Below are 26557 nucleotides of genomic sequence, written 5' to 3'. Positions count from 1 at the left end.
TGATTGCCCTATTCTGGGAAACGTAATGACAACACTTTTGAACAAAATCCAAAATCTAAATATTTCCTTAATTTTTTGCTAGTCTTTAAATTCTGGACATAAAAAAAAAAGAAAAAACAGTCTGCTTTCAAGTACGTTTCTTTCTAACAGGGAAGGGAAAGAGGGACCAATTCTCAGCTACCATAAATCAGCATTACTCCGCAGATGTGCACAGAGACTCAGCCAGTTATACTAAACCAGCAACTGGCCTCAGCTCTCTGCTGATTTTTGCTTTTCAGATTTTCAGCCTGAAAGACTAAGAAGCAGCCAAACAAATGAATGAGTGACTTTTGAGTCTGCATTTAGTCTCCCAAAGATAAACAGCTTTAGAGTCTACATTGAGGGGCTTTTTGCACTAGGTGCTAAGGTGTTTTTTACTTCTCCTTTCCCAAGCAAGTGTATGCATGTGCCTATATATGGTTTCCCTTGTTTAGCTTCTATTACTGAGGATTTGTTCTGTTCTGTCTTCACTAGGCAATGACAGAGAGCTCTCTGTCTTTCTGTTAATTCAGCCTCTTATAAATACCTGATGAGACATAACAGCATCATAGGATATTTATAGCATGGATAGACTTCTCCCTACGCTACAGATTTCTACAGAAACGCTGGCTAGAATAAGTCTTTTTAAAGTGTTCTTCAGTTTGTTATGATGTGGATTCTTACTCACTTTAATTTTTCAAGTAACAGCAGTATTATGTTCAGAAACTCTATGAAAAGACTGGTTGTATCTTACACTTCCTATTTAAGGCATCTTATAGCCTGCATCCTTCATATGACTCATGAAGAGTTCAACTGGCAGTACTAAGTAAGTCAAAGAGATCACATCTACCTTGGGTTTCAGAATATAAATGTGTTTAAGCAAGGAGACAAGAGTCAGTTCCTTGCACCAGGGTCTGGGCTTCTGAAGGAAAGATCAAGCTTGCAGGGTAGAGGGTTTGGCAAAATCTCCAGGTGCATGAGGACTGTCTAGGCTCTGTTCAGATCCCCAGTTTGACCATAACAAAGATTCAATCATACCCATTAACCCGGGTCATGCTGATTTGAAATAGTGTTCCATTATCTCAGCTTGATTTCAACTCTGAAAAAGCAAGAAATTCTAACAATTAAGACAGAAATCAAGTGCTTCTCACCACTCATAATGAAACAGAATATTAAGTATTTTGGTCTCCCAATGAGAATTTTTGAAAGAAACATATATCCAGATTTTTTCCAGAGAATTTTAGAAACATATTTCACCATAATACTTGTCTTCTGAAAACATGACATTGTTCCAGAAAAAAAATGTTTTTCACTGGAAAACTTTTATCAACTCTAAAAGCTCATATTTTTCACTAAGATTTGGAAAAGCAAACAAAAAAATTACGTCTTTGCCATAACATTGGACTACGCTTTTTTTCCTTCAAGCTCTACATTCTAATCTGCCTTTTGAGCATATTTGATATTTTAGCTCTGCCTTCTGAAGCACAATATGAAAAATATTTGATTGTATAAGATAGTGTCAAGAGATAAGTAATCTGCTGCTATAATTTAACTGACATTAAGTTTCTCAATCCCACATAATTACAGTAGGAGGAAATTTCCAAAAAAAAAATTTAACTTTTAAAATCTATTGCTCATATTAAAGATCAAAGAGCTTCATATAATTCTAAGCAGGCTGTGTTTTCCCTAATCTAGTATCTCATTCCAGGTTTTGAAGTGGAATAACCTCCAATAATGTCCAAACAAACCTGTTAGCTTGATTATCTGACTTGATCTCAGCATCAGAGCTATTCTGGACAAATGTATATTGAACAATTTTCTAAGAGAAGCTTATACAAGTTTCCCTTCTTTTAAGATCGGGGGTTTTTTTCAGAAGAATTTTATCAGTACCACTATCTGATTAAGGTCAGCATCATTGATTTCCTTTCATTTCTCTTTCCTCCCAGAAAAAGACCAGTTTGAAATTTTCACTGAATTATGATAAACTGAAGATAATTAAAAAAAAACAAAAGAACTTTAATGGGTGTCCTAATGGACATTGTTGGTCATAACTTCTGTCAGGTTATTACCAAGGAAAATCTGGGGACAAATTCCTGTTTGCAGATCTTGGTTGTTCCCTGTTGTTACTACTATTAGCTGCAATGATTGTGAAATTTGAATCAAAGCCCTATTGAACACTAAAGATCACTCCTGCAGCGATTCATCATTGTCACAAGGTAGGTGTAGGGCCTTTTTTTAAGAGTCACTGTCCTCACATATGTGATTATAATTGCATGTTACAGAATTATCAGAGAAAGAAAGAATATGGCCAGGATATAACCATTCAATCTACTTGTTTCGGTACCTTGAGACAGCCTTGGGGCAAGTTAGCCTTGATGCAAGGCAGTACTAGGTACACCGGAGTGCAAACTTATCTTCAGGTCAGTTTTGAATCCAGCTTGCTGATTTGTGCCATAAGCCACTCAGCTGGGCCTTGGTAGGCAGTGGCCTTCTGGCTTTGTTTTCACCAAAGCAATGGCAGGCAAGATCAGACCTTGTGCTGTTTTGAAAGTTTTGGAATATTTCTGGGTGCTGTTGGAGAAGTTGTTGCATTTCAACTCACACTATTAGCTGGAGGAATTTCTAAATTGATACATACCTCTGGTGTTGGATAAAGCAGAAGCAAAGAGTGTTTCTCCATACTCATTGCTAGGAGCACCCTAAAATCAAAAGTCCTGTCTGGAGGCAAAACAACTACATCCTCTGAACAAAAAACAACCAGCAGTAAAAAAAAAAAGTCTGAGCTTCACTGTTCATCCAGGCTGTTTTCACTGTAACACTTACACTTCAGCCCTAATTCCCATGTTTATCAGAGGTCTTCAAATGCAGTGGTCAGTAGCAAACATCCTGCATACTAAGAAGCGACCTTTTTTTACATGTTTTACCTGCTTCACATTTCAACATGGGTTTCTTACCTTTGCCATTAGGCTGTGATGCTTCTAAATTGTTATACCATATGCCAAAAGATCAACCTCTGGTTAACTTAAGCCACAATTAAATTTTTTCTACCATCATAGGATAATTATAAGATCATCATGACACACAGAGAAGTATAATTTCACAAAAAGAACAGAGGGGAAAATCTGTTCACATTAAAAGAATAAGGATCAGAAGTCAAAACTCATCAAGTTTTTGGCAAAATAGATTGGCTTTATACACATCTCTTTCCTCACCTTTCCATCCACATGACAACCTTCTCTTTAATGTATTGAAACTCAAGAGTTCGGTAAGGTCTAGGGAGTATGGTATGAGCTCAAAGCATACAGTAGCAATTGCCTTGTGATAAAAGAACAGAGCTCATTAATCAGACACGGTTTAGGGACTAAGAAAACATTTGTCCCTGCACTGCTGTGGCATAATGAGAATTGCCATACTATACAAATACTTGTTTAGCATTTGAACAACTGTTGTTTGAAGTGGAGACATAAGGCTACTTTTAAGTCATTAAATAACATAACAGAGAAACAGAGTAGGTGCCCTGTTGAGTTATAATAAGCTATCTTGTGTGATGCAATATATACAGAAATCCAAACAGAACAAAGAGTAGTATTGAGCAAAATGTGCTTTCAGCCACATGATGATGTAACTCATGCTTCATCTCCCTGAGCATTTACAGGCTTTACAGTATTTGGAACTGAGCATCCTATATAATAGCAACATATTAATCTCTGCAGCCAAGCCTATTAGATATGACTAGTGTTGGTCTTACAACACAGGATGAATTAACATATCTGCAGCCAAGCCTATTAGATATGACTAGTGTTGGTCTTGCAACACAGGAGGAATTAACATATGCACCTGTGTAATGTTTATCCCTGCACTTAGTGATAATGTGCTGCAGTAGCAATTTAAGGGAAAAAATAAATTGAATACAAATGCAAAAATAGGAACTGCCAATATATTAATTGGCTTAAAGCAATTTGAAACTAAGAAAAAATTACTAAATGCATAACTTTAAATTATTAAATACACTACTGTTTATTTTTTTAGCAGTTCTGTATTTCAGAAAGCAATGGTCTGAGACACTGAATCAGATGAAATCTTAACAAAGGTATGGGAGAATAGTTCAGCTATCACATTAAAATTAGTATTACAGACAGAGAGGTTAGAAGTTCCCTGCTCAGATACCAACATGTGAACATATTGGTTCAACCCCACTAGAAATTGTAAGAGAATTATTTCCCTTCCACCCACTTCACTGGACTTACACAGGACTTAATATGACCCAAAATGTCTTCTTAGAAAGGAGGATTGGGATAGCCTTGTAATCTGCCTGTCTGAGGATCTGTACATGCACAGTGCTTTAGCTGTGAGAAATAACAAGAAACTAAAACAATCTCGATTTTTTTCTGACATCGTCATCTCATGAGAGTAGAACCTGACTTTTTGACTTTCAGTGACCTCCAATGCAAGTCATATTGTGACTCTTCTTTTTCTGTATGTAGGTCTTGCCTGCATTTCAATTACATTTTACATAAATTTTACATTAGGATAGCAGTAGTTCTTTTAAAATAATAATAGAACAAAATCTTAATGAAGGTACTTCAACAGCAACGACGAGAGCCAAAAACACCCATCCTTAAAAAAAATCCACCAACACTGCTTGCTAAATATGTGCTTCATAAGCATGAATGACTTGCATCTAAACCTGGTAAATCGGAGTGCAGCTTTCACAACTCCTACAACTTGTCAAGCCTGCCAGTGGTTGGAAAAGTACACGTTATGGGAATTTGTACTTTTGAGAGAGAGAGTTATATTTCTATTTATCATGGAGAAGACAACAATAACTTGAGTTTAAATGAGAAATGAAATGGCCACCCACCAACAAGAAAGGCAGCCTCCTTAAATTGCCTAGCACAGGACGTCAGGCTAATGACACAATCATAAGATCAGCTTTAGTACTCCCAGGCTTCAGTACTTCCAGAATCATATCGGTGCCAACAACTGCAAATAAACTGTAGGCAGACAACCTGGCAGTGCCGTGGCCAGAAATCAGATGGGATGAAGGCTGGACTGGCCTCTTACGGAGAGTTAGAAATGCAAAATTTGGAAAGGCACAAGGACACCTTGCTGGAATTCGATTTCCTTATGAATGTCACTTGGCTTTATCTTCCTTCTGACTAGAGGGTTTTTTAGAACCACAGAATGTTATTCAGTGAAGGAAGGCAGATGAAGTGATAGTATCAGCAGGACAAGATAAAGTATTGTCCTAGGGACTAATTGCACAGCTTGACTTTCTAATTTGTTAGAATAGATGAAAATTCCCCACAAAGGGCAACACAAGCTTAAAACTGCTGGCAGATTTTTCTACTTCTTTTTTTAATAATAGCATAAAGTAGAGATAATCATGATCTAATTGTAGACAATTTGTTAGTCAAAAAATTAGTTGAACAAATTGTTCTTCCTACTACATGAGTTAAAGTTAAGATACACACACACACCAGGGAAGATTATTCCTGAGGTATTTATGACTGCAGGATTCCTGAAAAGTACTAAAAATAAAATGGAAAAACAATTACTTATAAAAAATCTCTCCTTTTAGATACGGAGATACATGGAACATGTGGTCCTTGAGCAACCTGGTCTAAGATTGAGTCAGCCCTGCTTTGAGGAGAGGGTTGGACAAGGTGATCTCCACAGGTCCTTCCAACCTAATTAGTCCTTGGATTCTGTCAAATGCCCACAATTAATAAGGTTGTGCCAGACTACTTCAAACCTAAAAATCCATCTCAGGTCTAACAGCAGAGATGGATCAGACTTTAGTGGAAAGGACTGAAGTCCTCTCTGAGCACCACAGCTTACCTTCATCCTCAGGTTGCCCCATCAAGCCCCAGCTGCCTTGTCCTCACTTTCCACCTAACCCCATAACAGCACACAGTTTTAGCTCGCTCCTATTTATTCGCAAGCACCAAGTCGATGCGCAGCCCCTGAACAGTCTGAACCATAACGTAGCAGGATCCTGTGTGACAAATGAAGGCAGTCAGAATGAGGACACAACAGGGAGCCTGTCCTCCCTCTTCCTCATTTCCCTCCGACACAAATGCATCTGTGTGAACACGACAGCGCGCTTCCATCTGCTGAGGGAGCTGCTCTCAGCTCCTGCCACCCTCCCTCTGCATACAGATGTGCTTGCATGTGGACTGCATACTCCAGAAGGCAGACGCTGCTGGATTAATCCCCCTGAATTCTCTGATGGATTAAACTCAAATCTCTAACCCTCCTTCTTAATGCTGCAGTAAGTAACACACATATTGGTTACACTGATTTAGAGCTGAAATAAAAGCAAAAGACAGTCAAAATTAAATGTCTGAAAATCAATCTATGCTGCGAGCGGATGGGACACTAAAGCATTCTGGATTATTTTCTCCCACCACCCTTCAGCCTGCCCAGTGCCTACTGAGGCAAAAATCACTGGCTGCAGGAATAAAAGTTGCAGGTACATGTATAACCCTCCACCTACCTGTAACCCTTCAATGGCCAGTTTGAGGATAGACGGTGTAAGCTTGGAGGCTTGCTTGAAGGAGAAGTTACTCCAATCTATAATTAGAATGAAGCCATTTATCTGAAGCTCCTGATCTTCGATGAGCACTTCCAAGGAGAGTAGGATAGCCCGAAGGATATCTATGAAGGAGTTCCTAAAGCCAAAGCAGGAAAAAAAAAAAAATCAGTTGTTGCAGTTATCTTCAAACCTCAAGATACTAAGCTTTACTGTGGATGGGACATGAGCAAGGGACAGGGATTTATTCTGATAGAATTCTTCTGAAAAGAGAGTTGTTTCAGAGGTGTCACTAAAGTGCTCCCACTCTGAAACTCACATTCTTCTGCTTGATGTGATAAGTCCTGCTCACTGGTGGATAAAATAAAACCTGAATTAAATCTTTTCAATTCTTCTGGCATTCCTTATAATAGATTTTAGCTAAGCTACTTTGGGAAAATATTTGTCTGTGGGGAAATGAAATGGATTTAGGCTATCCATTTAAATGCCTGCTCCTTTAGATATACTTTACCAGATTTTTTGTTTGAGGGGTTTTTTTCCCCTTCTTTTCTTTCTATTATAAAGAGGAAAATCAGAAAAGGAAATAAATCAGTCCAATATTAATATAAATGGTATGGTCACAGCTAGGCTCTCTGGTTTCCTGCTTGAGTGGAGGGAATGATCCAAGGCTTTGCACAATAACGTTTCACTGTTGCCTTATTTCTGCAAACCAAATGCAACATGGAAAACAGCTGCATCCACTCAAAATGGCAACTCTTTATTAATTAGCAGCTACCAATAGGCTGGCTGCAAGGCTTCCCTCTGGAGAATAATTAGAAACCATGGAGGCCATGAAGGAGTTAGCAAGTGACAGAGAAGAAAATGTTGAAATGTTTTCTTTAATGTGAAAGTCTGTACTGGGAAGCCTGGGCCGCTCTCTGCTTCCATCTCATGCATTTTACAAAAGTAAGAGTTGGACGCTTTAATGACTTTTTCCATACTTACACTCAAGTAAGCTGAATCAGGCCCTCTCATCATCTGTCCTTCCCATTAAGATGATTTACAAACAGCAGAGTCTTTTAGAGAGCAATGAGAAAGGAAAGTTTCAGGAAGTACAGCTTAACCTTCTGTAAAATGAAATCACAACATACTGCTATTGCAATCTGCTTTACTTCTGTATAATTCTCAAATTTTGATGAGGCCTGAGGTCTGTTACAGGGAAGGTTCACACCATGTTCTCCTACAGAGATTCTCATTTAATCCTTTACTGCTGTTTTCTTTAATTTAAAACAAGTCATCTAAGCATACTAGAGTGTTGTTTCAAATTCTGCTTGAGAGAAAAAAAAACTATGTGCAGTCAAACCAAACTTCCCTACCATCAAGACCTCTGTCTCTGAATGGCACCAACACATGATAAATTTCTGTTAGAAGTAAATGGTGAAGTATTTTCTTATTCTTTCACTTTTGTCTCAGCAGGTTTTGAGTGGAAATGTACATTTCTTCTCTTAAGACACAGTCCCTTGGAAAAGCTCTTTCTGATCTGTGCCTTTCTGCAAAAGTTAGAAGCTTCTCTGAAGTATAGTTGTTGAGGTAACTTGCAACACATAGAGCTTAAAGGTATTTAATTTTGTTGCTACTGGATACCAGACCACCCCTCCCTCATTTGCAGTAACAGGACAACCTTGATATTTTCACATTGTCTGGGGAAGCTGTGCTAAACAGACAGACTGAAGGAGTACATTCCTTAGCAACGTAAGGTGAAGGAATACCTATTGGATTGGCAACTGACATTTCTTTTTAGTCTAAATTTATTTCAAAAACCGGTGATGTGAATATACTTCCCATTGTACAGCTGAAACGGGTGACTTTCAGTGATGAAAAAAGTGATTGCAACTCTAGACTTTATCTACTTAACATATTCTACACTACTCTACCCCAGCATCCCTATTCAAGAGGTCAGCCTTCCACAAGAACTGCATCATGGAAGCTTCCAGAGGTGTGCAGTGACTCAAAAAGTGTCCTCATACACATGCTAGCCTTCTCTACTCTTTTGTTGGCATCAACACAGAATGGTATTATCATTCATGGATGGGCTTTCTGGCTAGATTGGGGAAGATGGACTAATCCAGAATTCGATATAATCCCACATTTGTAAATCTTAAAATGAACCAAATACTTGTTTCATGAAGGTGTGAAAACAGGGTCACATTGTGATCAGAACAGGATTCATCCCCCATTTGTGGGAAGAAGTTTTCTTAATAGAATATTTAAATTCATATTCATGATCCTGCTACTTCTGATGCTTTTAAAGGCGGTATAACGATTTCAGTAGGGCTGTATGGAAATGGTGCATACAAGGTATTTTATGTAATCCACTTAAATTCTAAAACACAATTAAATATTTCATTTGACTGAGTGCAAAATGTTCCTCTCGGACTCTATGCTGAGGAATTCCAATCTTTGTTTGCATGTCTACATAAATTACTGGGTTATCAAGCAATTACTCACCTGTACTTCCCTGTACGTTCAGTAGGAATTATTTGCCTGTGAGATAGAGCACCCAGTTTTATTAGTGTGTAACTAATCTGGCTGTCCCCTGCCCAGATCCCTCCCACTCTCTATGTATTTGTACAGTTTTAAGACACAGTGTAGGAAATAACTCAAAGTGAACACAAAGACGTTTTTCAGATGAGTACAAGGAGACATGAAAGCAGCGCACAAGTCCTCCAGGTGGGCTGTCTGCCGGCACGCTGTTTTGTGAATGCAGGGTCTGGATAGAAATCAGACAGAGTGCCACTTGAGGCTGAAGCCCTCTGCTCCCTAATCTTGAGGCTTTGAGACAAATCATTCAGCTGTGTGACTGATTTGCATCCAAATCATTTTCTATGCATGAACACAGAACCACTTTCTGTTAGCCCACCTCTTTTGTTCCTTTGCTTAATGTTCCCTTCCCTCCTCCACCCCCCCTCCCCACCAGTTTAACCCCTTCTCACACAAAAAAAAGTGAAATAAATTACTTTTACACAAAAGGAAATGTGTAAGGTGCCGTAAGGACTCAGCATGGAGCCTACTGAAGTGAGCCACTAATGAGTTACAAAAGATTTGCACAAGCCCCAGAAAGACAAAATGAAGGAGGGAGACAGAGTGCTTATATGCCTTGGCTGAATGGAAAGGTACCACAAAAGAGGCTCTTCAAATGCCCTTTGGAAAATGGGAAGTTAGCCCAACAGAAGCTAGTGGTAAGGAACAATAACGTAAAACAAAAATGAAGATGGTTTAGCTGAGGGATTTGGTGGGAAGATTAGCCAAAGGCATAACATGAAAATAAATAAGAAGAAATTATTTAATTATAAGAGGCATAAGCAGGCTGTGAGAGAATCAAAAGGCTCAGTGGAGTACCAGGGTGCAATGGGAACAATTAAAGGGGATAAAGACATTGCAGGGAAATTAAATTATCTATTTGCATGTCTCTGCCACCAGTCATTTTGAAGAGATACATGGATAATAAAGCTGAGGGACTGTTGGAAAATAAGGGGTCAAATAAGACACGCTGCAAGAAAGTGATACATTTTGGAGAAGATAGCATCAGTACAGGATTTTGACATTACTCTCTCTGAACAGTTAAACACAGGCTCTGTTTTAGGCATGCTAGTGAAATTAATTGGATTATTCAGATAGTTAAAAGTAAGAACATACAGAAGTACTGGCAGCTGAAGCCATTAAAGGTGTCTGGTAATAAGCAAAAACAGTCACTAAAAATCCTGCCTGTCCCACAAGACAGCAGGCTAACAAAGTTTGGACCAATGTTGTTATCTTGGCAGTTGCAGACAGCTCAGCTTAACATCCCTGAGTCAGTATACGGTAAAAGCCTCTCTCCTGTAATACTTAAAAGGTGGCCAAAGCTGAATAACATTTAGCAAGCTGCAAACATGACATAGATACAAATCAGGTAAGAGGCCACATCTCACTTTGTTCCCTCCCCGCACAATAAATCACCAACAGAGAGCAGAAAACACACTTAGCTTCTAGCAGGGGGAGAGCTGGCACTGCCCTGCAAGGAGGATTCCCCCTGGGAGTAAAGAACAGAAGAGGAAGCAGAGAGAAGAAGGACCAGAAAAATATCTTCAGGTTGCCCCAAATTATTTGAGGTAATCAAAGCTGAAGAAGCTGGCTGCACCTCGAATACCATGTTCAGTTTTGGGCCCCTCACTACAAGAAAGTCATTGAGGTGCTGGAGCGTGTCCAGAGAAGAGCAACAAAGCTGGTGAAGGGTCTAGAGAACAAGCCCTCTGAGGAGCAGCTGAAGGAACTGGGGTTGTTTAGCCTGCAGAAAAGGAGGCTGAGGGGAGACCTTATCGCTCTCTACAGCTGCCTGAAAGGAGGTTGTAGTGAGGTGGGTGTTGGTCTCTTCTCCCGAGTAACAAGAGATAGGACAAGAGGAAATGGCCTCAAGCTATGGCAGGAGAGGTTTAGACTGGATATTAGGAAGAATTTCTTCACCGAAAGGGTTGTCAAGCACTGGAACAGGCTGCCCAGGGAAGTAGTGGAGTCACCATCCCTGGAGGTATTTAAAAGACGTGTAGATGTGGTGCTTAGGGACATGGTTTAGTGGTGGACTTGGCAGCATTGGGTTAACAATTGGAGTCAGTGATCTTAAGGGTCTTTTCCAACCTAAATGATTCTATGATTCAATGAAAGGCTTAGAAAGGGAGATGTGAACAACCCAGCAGATCAATGCTGGTGGAGGAGGGAGAACTCAGGAACATTTTTAATTGTTCCCACACACAGGCAAGGTATGCTGTTCATCGAAAAACCCTTGGAATCCAGTCAGCATTGGGTTTTGAACTGGTGTTCATAAATCATACTAAGTAATTTATTTCAGCAGATTAAATTCTACTTTCTGCTCATGAAGTATTGATCAGAGCCCCAACTTCTGTTAATGTGTTCTTAGAAAAATCTGGGTTTTTTTAATGCATGTATATATTTTAGAAATTTAAAACTTACCTCTGCTGAAAAAAAACCACTGGAAATTACTGACATACAGTCCTTGGGGATTCATGTCTTGTTTCAAACTCACAATCATGAGTAGCTATCCTGCCTCTCTGGCATCAGAGGGAAATGGGAGTCAGTCCAACCACTTCAAGACCCAAGATCTGACTATCACATTTTATAACCTTTTGGTGAGGAAAGACCTCTCATATGGACCCCGCACAACACAAGGCAGCCCTTGGCTGAAGAATAACCAGGAAGAATAACTGCAAAAATGATGAATCGTGAATAAACATGGTGACTCACTTGACTAATCCTGCACCAGAGAAGAAGAACAGTCAAACAGAGGAGCTCACAGCTGACTCATGCGCTGAAAAGGGCTTGTTTGTCTCATCTGTCTGAGATCTGAATAGCGCATATGTGCGCAGAAATTAGCAAGGCTTGACTGCGATTCACAGATAAAATGGGTTCCATTCACAGCAAATGTTCACAACAAATATTTTGACCAGCTGTGGGTAACTTTTTTCATAGGACAATTCCGAGCCATTTAAACTCATTAGCTGCAAAAATATGAATAATTCACCAGCACGCAAACTGGAGAAATTCTTACACAATATGAGATTTTTTTCTTATTTTGTAAGGTACCAACCCATTCTTTGTTATGCCCAATTTAAGTTACAGATTTTATTTCTCTGTAGAACCAGAATATATGCACATAAAACTCCTACTTGAGTAAAACACGGCTTGCATTAAGTTAATATCATAGCTCCAAATTATTCTTGTGTCACATCCAGCATATCTATCTTTGGTTGTTCCGGTATGCCAGCTTCAGACAGGCATGGCTCCAGTTTTGTAATGAAAAGTTATCAAGTTTTTCCCAACAGCATCTGTGTAAGTCTGTAAATAAAATTCCCAGGTAACTTTACAACCAGGATAACGGACTGGATAGGTAAGTGTACTGATTTTTATCTTCAGAAGTGATTAGTCCAACAATGCACTGGATACAAAGAATAGCGTAGACTAAGCTAAGACCTGAACTAACATTAGAAATCCACTGCTTAGCTTATAACTGAACGGAGGCCAGTCACCCACAGATATCTGGCTGGCTTTGAATTCCTGCTTGGAGTGAGCTGGAAGCCTCTGCTATTGCCAGTGAAGGGGAAATATACCAACCTGCAGAATGAAAATACATGGGTTCATTCTTTTATCATGCAAAAATTGCCTCTCAGTGGCATTCTTAAAGATATAAAAACATTCCCCTTGTTATGTTTCTGCTGGAGGTTCTATATACAAGTATTATGAGTTTTTTGCTGTCACTTTCCACTTCAGTTGAACTCCATAGCAACCAATAGCCCCTGAATTACACGCTCCACATTCAAGTCTGTGTTACGAATCTCCTCCTACAGACACTCATTCATATTGTGGGCACCCTTAGCAAATGAATACTTTGTCCCTGATGTTAATGTGACTGCGCAAGGACCCTTTCTTATGTGCAATTTGGCTGATAAACAGGGACCTTTGCAGCCCCTGTGCTCGGGGAGGCAGAGTGCAGGTGGTGGGGCTCTTCGGACCCCAGGTGGGACCAGCTTCCACCAGAGACATCCACAGGGGAATGGGGAGGTGACATTTGCTCTTCCCTTTGCCTCAGCCTAGGGATGTGTCGCACCATCTAGCAGGGAATCAGTCCAAGATAAAGGATAAAATTGTTACGCTCCTAAGAGCTCAAAAAATCCCCCCCCCAAGCTCTCCAGAAACATGATCCCAAATGGAGCAGGCAAGCAATTGCAACCCAGCACAGCACAAGCTTAGCAATGGCACATAAGGAGTCCACTTGGGTGCAGTAGGGCAGCCCAGCCGTCAGGCTAATGCCTTGGCTGGGCTCCAGGCAGAGTGCTCAGTGCCACCCAGGGTGAAGCCTCTCAGGAGCGATGTGCAGCTCTGCTTTGCAGCCTACTGCTGAAAGGAAAGGCCAGAATTGAATCTCAGGTGCAATATGACTGTTCTCCTGGCTGTGGATTTCTTTTATTCCTTGAGGAGTTAAGTATTTCTGAGCTACACGCTGGTGATTTCCTTGCTTTTTTTAGTACCCAGAGCAATGTCATGCTTGCACGCTGTGCAAATTTCTCTGTTGAGAAGGAGTAAGTGACAATCACAGGCAGTGTGTTATGATACTGTGGAAATTATTAAAAGCCCTACACTACAGCCCCTGCAATCAACAGGTCAATTCTACACAGTCACTGCAGTAATTTGCCTGGGTAGTCCCAAATGCAATGTACCCCGTGAGGAACATGGGGAAGGTGGGCAAAGAGGACATTCCAGCATGAGCACAGTCAGGGAGTCTGTAGTGGTTTCAGGTTAGTGGTCTCCACTGTTAGAAATTGAGGAGGTGACACATGGGAACAGACTGATGGTCACAGCTCAGGATACTGTTTGAGAGGTAGTTTTTAATCGCCTATCGTGGTCTTACCGATGTTGTGACACTGTTTCGTCGAAGAACAGCTGTAGTAATAATGAACAAAACAAATGCTGGTACATGAATGGCTTATGGTTAGCAGCATTAGGATTGATGATCTCTGTTGTTTTGTTTTATTCTGTGTGATTGCATAGCCTTTTCTTATTCCCTCTTGGCACTGCAATCCGTCCTTACATCACACTAAGCTATTTGCTCAATTTCTTGCATCATTGCATTCCACAAGTTAGTTTTTCATTACAGAAAGGGAAAGGATTTTCTTCTGAACATTTTGAAGCAACTGCTTAATCACAGAAAGCAATTACACAGCTCCTTTGTTCTGTTATTAGAAGGTACAAATGGCATCACCGATTTGGTCTCCCTGCTGTCACGTTTTCTCTGTATGATTTCACTGTATCTCCTCTAGCTGTATCTCTACTGCATTTTCAACATCTTTCCATTTGAAATGGCCCTGGACTTTTTGGTCCCTTCTGATGTAATTATTTCACTTGTTCATAATGCTGATGAATTCCTTTCATTGCTCTTTTTTTTGGACAGCTATATTTTTTACATCCTCTTCTTTTTGAGATAATACAATTGTCCTGGTTTCAGCTGGGATAGAGTTAGTTTTCTTCCTAGTAGCTGGTACAGTGCTGTGTTTGGGATTCAGTATGAGAACAATGTTGATAACACACTGGTGTTTTCAGTTGTTGCTAAGTAGTGTTTAGACTAAGTCAAGGATTTTTCAGCTTCTCACACCCAGCCAGCAAGAAGGCTGGAGGGGCACAAGAAGTTGGGAGGGGACACAGCCAGGGCATCTGACCCAAACTGTCCAAAGGAATATTCCATACCATATGATATCATGTCCGGTATATAAACTGGGGGGAGTTGGCTATGATGGGTGGATTGCTGCTCAGAAATAAATGGGCATCAGTCAGTGGGTGGTAAGCGATTGCACTGTGCATCAGTTGTCTTTCCTGAGTTATATTTCACTGTCTTTTTGTTATCTTCTGTGTCATTACAATTATTATCATTAATAATAATTTTTACATTTCAATTATTAAAATGTTCTTATCTCAACCCACGAGTTTTACTTGTTTTTAATTCTCTTTCCCATCCCACCAGGGAGCAGGGGGAGGAGGGAGTGAGCAGCTGCATGGCTTAGTTGCCGGCTGGGGTTAAACCACAACAGCAATATGTAAAGTGAATTCAGTATTCAAGATGAGTTTGGAATATCAGCATACATAAAAGAATATCTTACCTTTTCCTATTTATTCTCCATCTCACTCTTAATGCAGCCTAACATCTAATTAACTTTTCTGACCACCACTCGCACAATAAGTACACTTCTTAATTGTGCTGTCCATAATGACTTGATGTTTTTCTTAAAAGGTTAAAAGTAATTGAAAACCTGGAAGAAACTGCATAGGGTTAAGAGAGGATAGAAGATCTGCATACAAGATGTGGCCACATATTAAAATACAACATGTTCTTGCACTGCACTTAGATTTCTTTGCATAATGAATGCTGCTTTTCTAGGTCATTCTAGAGTTTTCCACATTTTTTTCTAATCTTCACTAACCTACACAACATTCCATTCACTTTTTGTCACATCACCACTTACCTCACCTACATCTGCCAAAAGAATATTACTGCTGGGCCTTATGATAACATAATTTTGCCACTTACAAATCATACTCTCTGCCTGAAGTATCAGAGCCACTTTTATGTGCAAAGCAAGAACTCACCTGTGTATTTATGAACTTTTCTGAGAAGGCTTTAATACAAACTTCACAGGAAAATTTTTGATTAGCTAACTAAATGGTATATTTACATGTTTTCCCTTAGACAATTCTAACAAAATTATCTAATTGCCCCTTTGGTTGCAACCAGTCATTCTTACAGCAGACCTCCATGATGACTATACCAGATAGTAAAGTTAAAATCAAATAACTGCTGACCAATGCATATATTGAGTGCTAAGTTCAGAACTACAAAAGCCATATTACCGTTTGTGGATATTCAAACAACACCTGTTTGCTCACACAGCACTCATCAATCCAGAAAGCTTTGAAAAATGCAGTAGAATGCCTGGAAGTTCACTCAGAAACTCACTTTTCTCTACCTCTGTTAGAAAGTTTAACTGTTCAGCAAAGAAGCAGACTTCTGTGTGCTTGACTTTACAGTAATGAACTTTCAGCTTGTAACTGTAAGCTGATAATGAACCCAAAAGGTATGCATGAAGTCACTTCTTTCCTTCTAGTACCTAGTCTGAAATCTCAATGAAGGTCTAAGGTCAGAGAAATCTGGTCCACCTGAATGTCAGATTTTTAGAGCCACTGATAGTGTACAATTGGTTTGCTTGACAGATGAGAGTCAAAACTTGCCTATGAAAGCAGCCCATATTTTGAAAAATATTCTGATGAAGGGTCCCTTTTTCTTGTGTATGGAATTATGTAAGGTACGTTTGATTCTACCGGCTGAAAAAAGTCAGAAAATATCATAGGAAAACTGGAAAACTAAGTAAGGCCAGATTGCATCAAGCTTAAGAAATGATGATCTACCCAGTAGGAAGATCAGAGCTGAGCTGATCATGGTGAAAAGCCACAGTAAACTGAGACTGAGTTATAGGTAACACCCTGTACATGAAATTCCAGACACCGTGCATGAAGGCGACAGTCGGGCAGTATTATGTCCCTAACAAAAGCATAACATGAAAAAGAAAAAGAAAAATACAACATTCCAGTGGACTTTATTAAGTCAGTGTGACATCCTCTTTGGCCTGTGTGAAATGAATGCACACACGGAGACAGACTGCTGCAGGCCCCGCAGTAGTGGCATGTCTAGAAATGGTTCACATGAAGATGTTGGAAAATGGCCTGTGTATCTTCATTGGCAAGATCATCCTGTGGTAGTAATGTATATCTCCACGTAAAGATTTATAAAGCAGTTTTGGTATCACGAGATGGTATAATGGAGAAACAGAGAGACCATGTTTTATTCCTCCTTTCAGGAGGAATGAAAGAGAAAAGCAGAGCAGGTATGGGCAGTGAACAGCAATGCTACCAATGAAAACAAAGAAATAATTTGCAAAGAAAGCAATCAGAAACATCACAGTCTTACAGCCTCTCTCCAGTAAAAATGGCATTTTAACTACCATAATATAGAGGATGATATAAAAATGATGATGTTATTAAAAAACTTGGAGAAGCTCAGCCGTCCCTATGCCTCTCTGGCGGAGAGCATATTAGTTTTTTCTAGAACAGCAAGAACAAACTGATGAAGCTGTGCGGGATGTCATCACCAAAGGCAAATAATCAAAGTTGAATCACTTCAGAGATATTCAGTAAGAGGTTATCAAGGCATGAGAAGAAGAAGTGGCAAAAAAAATAGAAATGCAGGTATATCTTAAGAAACAACTAAAATGGCTATTAAATCAAGCAAATAAGCATATACCTATGCTTATGCCTGTGCTTAAATCTGGGCAGTGAAAGTGGTAGACGTTAAAAAGATGTACAAAAGTGATTTCAATCACAAAAAGGGTTATAAATTATTTTAGTTGGAGCCCTTCAGGGCCAATAAAAGACAGACATGAAAATATTCTGGTAATTTCTTATAAGCAAATGAAAAGATGTGTCAAGCATTATATATCAAAGAGGTTTCCCACTGGAACAATAGGCAACTTTGATATAGCTGACAAGACAAGGGAACTTGATATTATTGATGTAGAAATGATCATTGGGGAACTCAAAACAGATGCTATAAAGATTCATAAGACAGCAGTCTAGGAAAAATTAACTGCAGATCTCTTCAAAAACAATGACAACAAAAATTTGCTATAATGATTCAGCTGAGAAGGGCAGAAGGACCAGAAAAAAATGAACCTGTGTAGATTTATGAAATAGAGAAGACTGTATGGGATCATGATGCTGCCAGCCACAAAGAAACTTCTTTGCACAGTTACGCTGAAAAGACTATGCAGTGCCATGAAGCTCAAGAAAAATGAGCAGTTTTCACCCTAGCCACTTTTGACATGCAACATTGCTGAAGACAGTGAAGGAATGCATAGCAGGCACCATTCCCCCTAAAAGAGCTGATTGTTTTTCCCAGAAATCCACTGAAAGTGTAAGTAAAAGGTATCTGTAGAAGACTCCAGACTTTACAGAATCCTTAATGGGAAAAAACATGATGCGATCCAACCAACAATGAGGAGTCTGGTCAAATGTTACCAGTGGAATTGGAAAAAGGTATCTCTTCTTACTCATGTTTTCCAGGTTTGACTCAGACTTCACTGGGTATCGGACCTCCCAGGTGGAAAGCAGGTGACAAGAGGTTGCTTTGGGAGATCTGGATTCCACAGACACATGACTCCCCAATATGTCAATCAACAAAAGACTGATAACCAAATTATTTTTATAACTACCAAGTAGAAAACAAAAGTTATGGAAGACACCATCAGTTTGAATCATACTACATTGTAGGAGAAACCTTAGGAACTAGTGCTGAATTTAATACTATAGGCAGTATGAATGACAACTGCTTCTGTAATGATTCCACTGATTGAGCCAGCCATTTGCTCCTTTTGAAGGGGAATTACTGAATACAGAAATCAAGTATCATCAGCTCTATGCTATGTATCATTGCTAGCCTTTTGCTAAGTGTATTTTTGTATGGATGACAGTAATGGAGCAAAAGAGGTCAGCCTAAAGGAAGATAAATATACTTTTCTGTGGATTTTACTACCACTTATGCAGAATAAGTCAGGTAAGAGGAACAAAAAATGTTCAGATCCAGAGACACCTACAATCACCTGATGCTTTGCAAATGAGGAAGTGAGCTTTCCTGGGATGTTTGGGGTTTCTTTGACAAGACAGTCCTTTGGCAAGCTCTTTTTTTTTTTTTTTTTTTGGCCTTGAAGTTGCAAAATACAGTTTTCTGAGAGAATTGCAAGACCAAGGAGAAAGAGGTGAGCCTAGAAGGACACCCTGAAACACAAAAAGCCAAGTGGAAATTTTTCCAAAGCAGCAACCTTAACGAATTAATGGGACTGGCTGAGGTCATTGAGAAATACAATAGTGTTTAGACCGGTTTCTTGAAACAGATGAAGTGATTATGGAATAAAAATATTAGAATACAGGTTGCAGATTGAAAATTAGAAACTGCCAGGGTTACAGTTGCTCTCAAAATGCTCTCTGTGCAGGATCAGTGGACAAAATAGGCTCTAATCAATTTTTAAGTAATGATTTCATATACTATAATCACAAATGGAAAAAATTAAACATATTTTAAAACTCTAAGACCTGTACTTCATAATTTTTGAGTACTTCATTTTCTGTGAATGCAGTAGCTTGGTACATAATTTCCTTATTTAAAAAAAATAAAAAAGGAAAGAAAAGAATGGGCAATCTACTCGAAGCATTTAATCAATGCTTTACTTGTATTTCATTATCGGGATTTGTAACTTTAAATTTCTGCAGTAAACTCTGCCTTTTAACCAAGATTACTAATTCCATGATCCAAAAGCATGAAGGCTTTTTCCTGGATGGGATGGGATGGATCTTTGTGTCACATATTTACAGCAGCGGTGTATAGTAACTGTTTAAGTTGAGATCCCAAAGAAGGCAGAAGTAGGATTGTAGAGCCTTGTACTGAATATATGGTAATGGGCTGATAGCCCAGCCTGCTATCCTCTGTTCCCTTGAAGTCAGTACAATTTTTTCATACATGCCAATTCTCAGTAGAGTACAACTTAGTGTTGCAGGTGCAGTGTGGTCCTTGCCTTAGAATAGTAATGTTATGTTATTATTTTGGCAGACTATCAAATTTTCTCAGGAATTGCCAGTGAAAAACAATTTAAGTGGTTTATAACCTATTAAAATTCAGTTGAAAACAGAATTTCATGTGAATTGCAATGTTAGGAATTCTGAAAGAAAAGTTTCATTAATTTCTTATTACACAAGTTATCAACAACCTCCTAAATCGCTCTAACTTCTGTACATTAGAGTATACTTATATGTGTGGATGTTTAGTCTCTGGCTTCTGGCAACCAGTGTTTCAGGGTTTGCTGTTTCTGGGGGAAAGGGCTGCAGTTTAGGTTTCCTAAACAACTGGAAACTACATTGATCATGTAATGTTTTATACTCTTCTATTTCGGTTTGTATTGCTTTTTATTGTGAAGCTAATATAATTATTTTTTTCACACTTCTAATAAGAATTCTCACATAGTCAATACAGAGAATTACTGAAGAAATGTGGTTAATTGAAGTCACTACTCTACACTACTCATTTAATTATAAATAATTGCTCAAGGAGCAACATATGTAACAATTAAGTACAGAAAATAATAGCCAAAATTTTTGTGCTTTTGAACTCAATGCACAAGGATGTTCTGCCAGACCTCACATTGGTATTTGTAGGAGGCAGATCTGGAACCAGTTAGCTGGAAAAACTAGGATCTTTACTCCAAACACAAGCAGTAGCGATCACTTCAGTGAAGATACAGACAGCAGGGAGGGCCTGTTTTGTCAAAAGTCAGCAAAAAAAAAGACAGAAAAAAGGCTCAGTAGAAATTGCCACAGCAAGTCTAGTTACATGGCCTTGAGAAAAATGCCAGGAGGAAAACTTCAGTATTAGAGGTTAACGTGGAAGCCCTGAACAAATAAATCATCCCTTGTTCTTTATTTCATCTTGTTTTCTGGAAAGCAGTTGCATACAATCATTGGTACAAGCTTGTTTACAAAATAATACCTGATTTTTTCATCTGTTCTTTCCTGTAAGAAAACCTTTATAAAAACAAAAAGTCACAATTAATTTTCCTTGACATCTAACTGGTTTGATGTTAAGAAAGTAAGGGACTGGTTGTTACCATGAATGTATTGTGGTTTATTGGAATAGCTTCACCTTGAAGTCTTTTTTAAAAGTAGCAAAGCCTACTTTTCAGGAGGTGGCATTGGAGATGTTTGCACCATAACAGGGAAGATAGGGCCTTTGGGAGATTTAATATATAAAAGCTTTAATTTGGTATCATGGGATGACTTGTTGAAAGTGCAGAGTTTCTTAATACTCCATCGGGTGTCTTTTTTTGTCTGTTACTGCCCCACAGTTTATACTGTATTGAAAGGGGAAACTCAGGCAGGGAGAGTTCATTCCTGTAGATCTACGCACAGTCTTACAACACATTTGTTACAACAGCAGAATTCATTTGCTTAAAAGCAACTGTAGTACATACTTCTCTTTATTTTAGCCAATGCTTTGACTTCACAAAAATGTTACTGAAAAGGCCTTATGGCACTATCAGAGAAAAAACTACAAGTGATCAAGTCTTTGCAAAATGAATCCAAATATGCTGCAGTTAGTTTCACTCCACAAAAACACACAAAACCCAGAGTGCTTCCAGCCTCTCAATTTTGGTTTTTTTTCCCCCGATCTGCCAGAACTCTTCATCTTTCCATTCCCTTGCATGCACTTGACTTAGCTTTGGTTAATATTTTGCAATTTTAGTATTAATCAACAGTGCTTAACAGTCAAGCAAATGCACTGGTTTCGTTTCTGCACAAGAAGTATATTAAGCCACAAGGTACTTAAGCAAATGTCTAACGTAAGGTTTAGGGATATTCTCATTGCTGCATTTTTTGTCTGAATAGTTGAATTTGTTGGGGTTGCTCGCATGCATTTGAGTATATGCATTGCTGAATCACGTTATGAAAAAACTTTTCTTTGCCTTCTTGCTCTTTGGAAGTGCATGAACCCTTTAATGTATATGTTTTTGAAAGAATTGGATAAGGAGGTTCCCTTGCTTCAGTCATGCCATCTTCTAACTCATAGTTTCATGGAAGTCAGAAACCAGACTTTTAGTTCACCTATGCCAACCTAGGTGATGTCATGCGCACTACTTTTATTAAGGGCCCCACGACATAACTGAAGACATGAATTAGCCCATTTTTCATTCCAGAAATAGGAAACTGCATGACATAGTACAGTGCTGGAAGACTGAGGCACAGTGGGCCCTTGAGCGAGGAGGACATTGATGAACACCTTCCTCCCCTCAGCCTGGCTGCGGCACCTCACCCCTGCACTCTGCCGCTCCCCCAGTCCTGGCCAGAGCCTCTCCTCAGAGGACACAGCTAATTGAGGTGCTGAGCTATAAATCACACCTGCTTTGTGATGCTGGGCACTTCTTCCAGTATAACTATTTCATTTTTTTTCCTTTGCTTCTTTTCCTCTTATCCTGCCATGCAATTCCTGGAGCAATTCACCACATGCAGAATGAGTCTTGTCCATGGCTTGCGTGCCTTTGGTAATTGCTCAGCACCACCAGCCTGGCAAATAGTTGTTTTCTCAACATACCATTAACATAGTAACACTTCTTATCTTTCTAGGTACTTCAGAATAAAAAAATAACCATTTTTTAATTGAAGAGGCATTTGTAGACATTTATAGAGAGCCATAGCCTAGGCCAGACTTAGGTGGCAACCAAGAGGTTTATTTTCCACCATGCCTTTGGGAGACATCGAGCTTCCTCAGGGGAGAAAAAGGCAGGCAAAGGGATTTGTCCTGCCTACCCTGGTGTAAGAGCTGGACCAGGACTGAAGTCTCTCTGTGGGTCAGGTGGGGGCCAGTTCAGGTTTCCTTCTGTATCTTTTGGGAAGCAGAATTAAAGAAGACCTTGTCTTCAAGGCAGTGGTGTGACAAGTAGGAAACATTGAGTTATTTCTTCCCTGTCACTGATTCACTGACCTTGTTCAATCCCTGCGAGAGCCCCGTCAGGCCCGGGGTGCAATCCTGCCCCAGGATGCAGCCAGCTGCAAGCTGCTTGGCCCTGCCCTGCTGCCCCAGGATGCCACCAGCGCTCCCAGTCCTCAGGGATCCCTTCACCCCCTGGCACACTCCTGTTCATTTAGGGAAGCTATTCAATGCTTCATTTCTCTTGTCCATTTAGATAGTAAACTTTCTATGGTAGGGCTTAAGCCTTGCTTAATTTTTTCATCCTAGTGTGTTAGGACCCAGTTTTTAGGGCTGATGGCAAAAAATGAACAAATTCACGTAGGCAGTTGGTTGCTGGTGAGCACAACTGGCCACTATGAGTGTAATGCTCTTTTAGATACATCACACAGTAAGCGGTCACCCAGTTCAACAGCCATGGTTTGGATTGACTGGGCAAGAGTTTTCATGCAGCTGCATTTAAAGTCTGTGCATTTTATTACATTTGACAATTGCCTGTAGGTTACCTCCCTGCATTATGTATTAATATAACCTTTGCTATTCACTGTCTTTCACTGACTCTCATTGGGTTGAGTGAGATAGCACAGTAAATGCCTTAAAGTTCAAACCCACTCCACAGTGGGTTTGGGTTGGTACAGTATTTTTGGCTTGGTAGGTCCAGTAGTATTCAAGAACAGCATTTAATGTCCTGGAGACTAGATATCCAGCTGTGCCAGAACCATACCCCGGTGTATTTCAAAGTCAAGATGAAGGTGGCTTTACACTAATTAAATTTCCATGGATGTAGGGATGCAGCTGCTGATTAGCAGCATCAGCAAGAGCTCTGAAGGCCCTTCTTGTGCTATTCTTGTTGACAGCAGCCAACAGGACAGGCCATGTAGCTCCTGCATCGGCTGGAGTATTCCCTCTATGAACATGTAGCCAACACTATGTCTGCACTGTAATGTTTCACAAGCAGCCACACTCAGAACTTCAGAAATTCCCTCCCATGGGAAAACTCAATACCTCTGAAAGTCAGACAGACACAAGAAAGTGCCATTCTCACTCTCTGTACCTGCATAGTCCTCCTGACAGAGTATTTGCTCACTGATACTTTCCTTAATTCTTATAACTTCTTTTATTGGTGTCATGTCAGAAAGCCCCCATTGGAAGACTATTTCCAGATGGGCTACCTACCTAGAGATTCTGCAATTTTCCACATCACATAGGCATAGATAGGCATAGCAACCTTTTCACAAATTTGGGACACTTGCATTATTAAGTGGTTTCAAACAGGTTCTCATCCAGCAAGAAGGCTGCAATAGACCTTGGAGACAACAAGTTTTGTGACAATTATCCTCCCTAGCACACAGTGAGTGGGAAACAATGACACTGGAACACCATAAAATATCAGAACTATCCACTTTCAAATATAATTGAGGAATAAACCACCCAGCGTGTATTCAAAATCCCAGATGGGAAAATTGCATTTACACAGCATTTCTTGTATGCAGGAGAGCCTGTTGGACTTTTAGATACCAGAGCTTAGTGATGTGTTTATGTTCTTAAATTGCAAGATATCTTAAAGGGCCTTCTGAGTTTATCTTCCTCAGAGGCTTCTGACAAAGCAAAATTAATCCTAGAAATAGGGGATAGGAAGTTACCTGACAGCATCTCTTACATCTCATGTGCTGCATTGTCATAAGTACTCCTAGCTTGTCTCTGACTTCTTCAGTAAAAAGTCCAGTGATGAGAAGTCCACAGAATGCTTCAGTTACCTGTTCAGGTCCTGAACCAGCTCAATCATTGCAAAATGTTTTCTAATTTTCTGAAATCTATTTCTGCTTAAGGTTACTTAGTTTGCTTTTATTCTGTGTTCCCATCCCCAAGGAAATGGGGAACTTTTCACTACCACCTTTTATTAAGGTAAAATTTTAAATATATAGGAAGATTCCTATCCCATCTCTTATTGTCCTCAACTTTTATTACATTGTCATATTTTCCAGACTTTTTGTTTTACTATTCTTTTCTTGACTTAGCTCAGATTTGTCTCTTGTGCTAGTACTTAGGTTACAGGTCAGTTGTGGTGAGTAAAGCTGAATAACTTCTGGTGTCCTGCAGACAACATTCCTGTAGGAATGCTCAGAGACATTGCTTCCTCAATGGTATCACCTTAATGTATCATTCCATTTGTAGTCCAGCCTTTACCCCCAAATCCTTTTGTGCCTAATCAGTATTTTCTTCTATTAATTAACTGTGAATACCTTATTTAACAAACCAAGAGGTAAGAAAATCCCAGTAGAGACAAACATGTCAGCCAGGACTAAACCAGTAATGGCAGGTATGTCTGGTGTCTCACAAGGCTCCTTGTTTTTTAAGACAGAGTCTATATCTGATAAGCCTTTTTTTGAAGTAAACTCCCAAATGATCCTGAATTACTTTTAAATGAATCATATAAAATGTTCTCTGAAAGAAAGTGAAGGTACATGTACCTGTGTATACATTTTAGCAGAGTATAATAATAAGATGCTGGAAAAAGGAAAGGCATTCATTGGCAGCTACGGCATACACAAATTGTGATTTTCCCCAGACTTGCAAAGCTTTTTTATTCAAACAGAATTGAAGGCTTTATCAAAGTGAAACTGAATTTAAATTGCAGTAGCCAGCTAAAAGTGGCTTACATGTAAATGAGAACCTAAGAAATGGAAAGATTTCCTACCGTCTCTCCCTAGGTCAGAGTTTATTCCTCCTCCTTTATTATCTCAGTTTTCAAATGAATATTGCAGTGCATTTGGAAGGAGGATTTTTCAGCAGTCTCTTTCTCTTTCAATATAAATCACATTTCTCCTTTTGTACTTACACAACAGATGGGTGGGATTATCCCTGGGACAGCAAGGCAATGCATTCCTATTCAGAAACCTCACAGTGAGAACAGCTTAGCGGATCACAGGTCAAAGATAATAAGAGAGGACGGAGATATCTTAGATAAGGTTATCACACTCTGGTGTGGATTTTCCTGGTCAGAAATACCTATACAAAAGAAATTCTGTGTGCTAACACATACCCTAGCACTCTGAAGAGGTATAGGGACCACATATATTCTGTAGATTGATCTGTGCATATTTAATATACAGGACTGGCATCTCTTGGATTTGCTGTGAAGGAAGTCAGAAGGAAGGAAAGAGTGAAAGGTCTAGCACTGGCAAGGGGAGCACATGTTCCTCATCACACCGTAGCAGTGGCTTTGTGCTTGTTAACACTTTCTTTCACCTTTATTACTTCATTCATAACTGAATGTACAGAATTCAATTCCTCTACTGGCATGGTATAAAACCAGAGAAGCTGAAATTATGGCTTTGTGGAAGGGAGCACAGGACTATCTATGGGAAAGAACAAGGAAAGCATGGGGATGGCTTGTAACTGGAACTCAATGAAGAAAACCATATTGGTCTAAAAGGATTAAAAAAAAGTCTTGATCTTCCTGCTTTGTTAATTCAGACCATCAGCTGCATGTCTTGTAGAGTATGTGAAAGTACATGTCTTGTAAAGTACATATGAGAGTGGTTCTACTGGATCAGACCAAAGGTTCCTCTCACCCCAAATCCTTGTTGTGACAGTGGCCAGCAGCAGGTCCCTAACAAGGTGTTTGAAACACACCAGGTTGGCAAGGTTAAAATGGAAAACATGCTAATTTGCCTCTGAAAAACAAATACTTCTTCTTATGTACATTGATACGTTAACTTCAAAAATATGGTAGTCAATAGCTTAGTATCTTACAGTTTCAATCAAATCCTGGATTTTGGCCCTCTAAAGATGTATTATGGGATATTATATAAATAATCCATATGCATTTTTCAAATAGATTGTTATTGATCATATAGCATCAT

At 39.4% G+C, this 26557-nt stretch overlaps 1 protein-coding gene across 1 annotated transcript in view; it reads right to left on the bottom strand.

Moving 5' to 3' along the window:
• The window catches only part of CLVS1 (clavesin 1), a 95864-nt gene that overhangs the window by 60147 nt on the left and 9160 nt on the right, over nucleotides 1-26557 (bottom strand). Inside the window, exon 2 of the mRNA XM_075024335.1 lies at nucleotides 6518-6692. Within this exon, the coding sequence (XP_074880436.1) occupies nucleotides 6518-6692 (175 nt within the window). The remainder of the gene's footprint in view (nucleotides 1-6517; nucleotides 6693-26557) is intronic.

Source organism: Buteo buteo, chromosome 3 (genome assembly GCF_964188355.1).
Source record: "Buteo buteo chromosome 3, bButBut1.hap1.1, whole genome shotgun sequence".
NCBI lineage: Eukaryota > Metazoa > Chordata > Aves > Accipitriformes > Accipitridae > Buteo > Buteo buteo.
The sequence above is the reverse complement of the archived record's forward strand: the minus strand, read 5'-3'. Positions and strand labels throughout refer to the sequence as shown.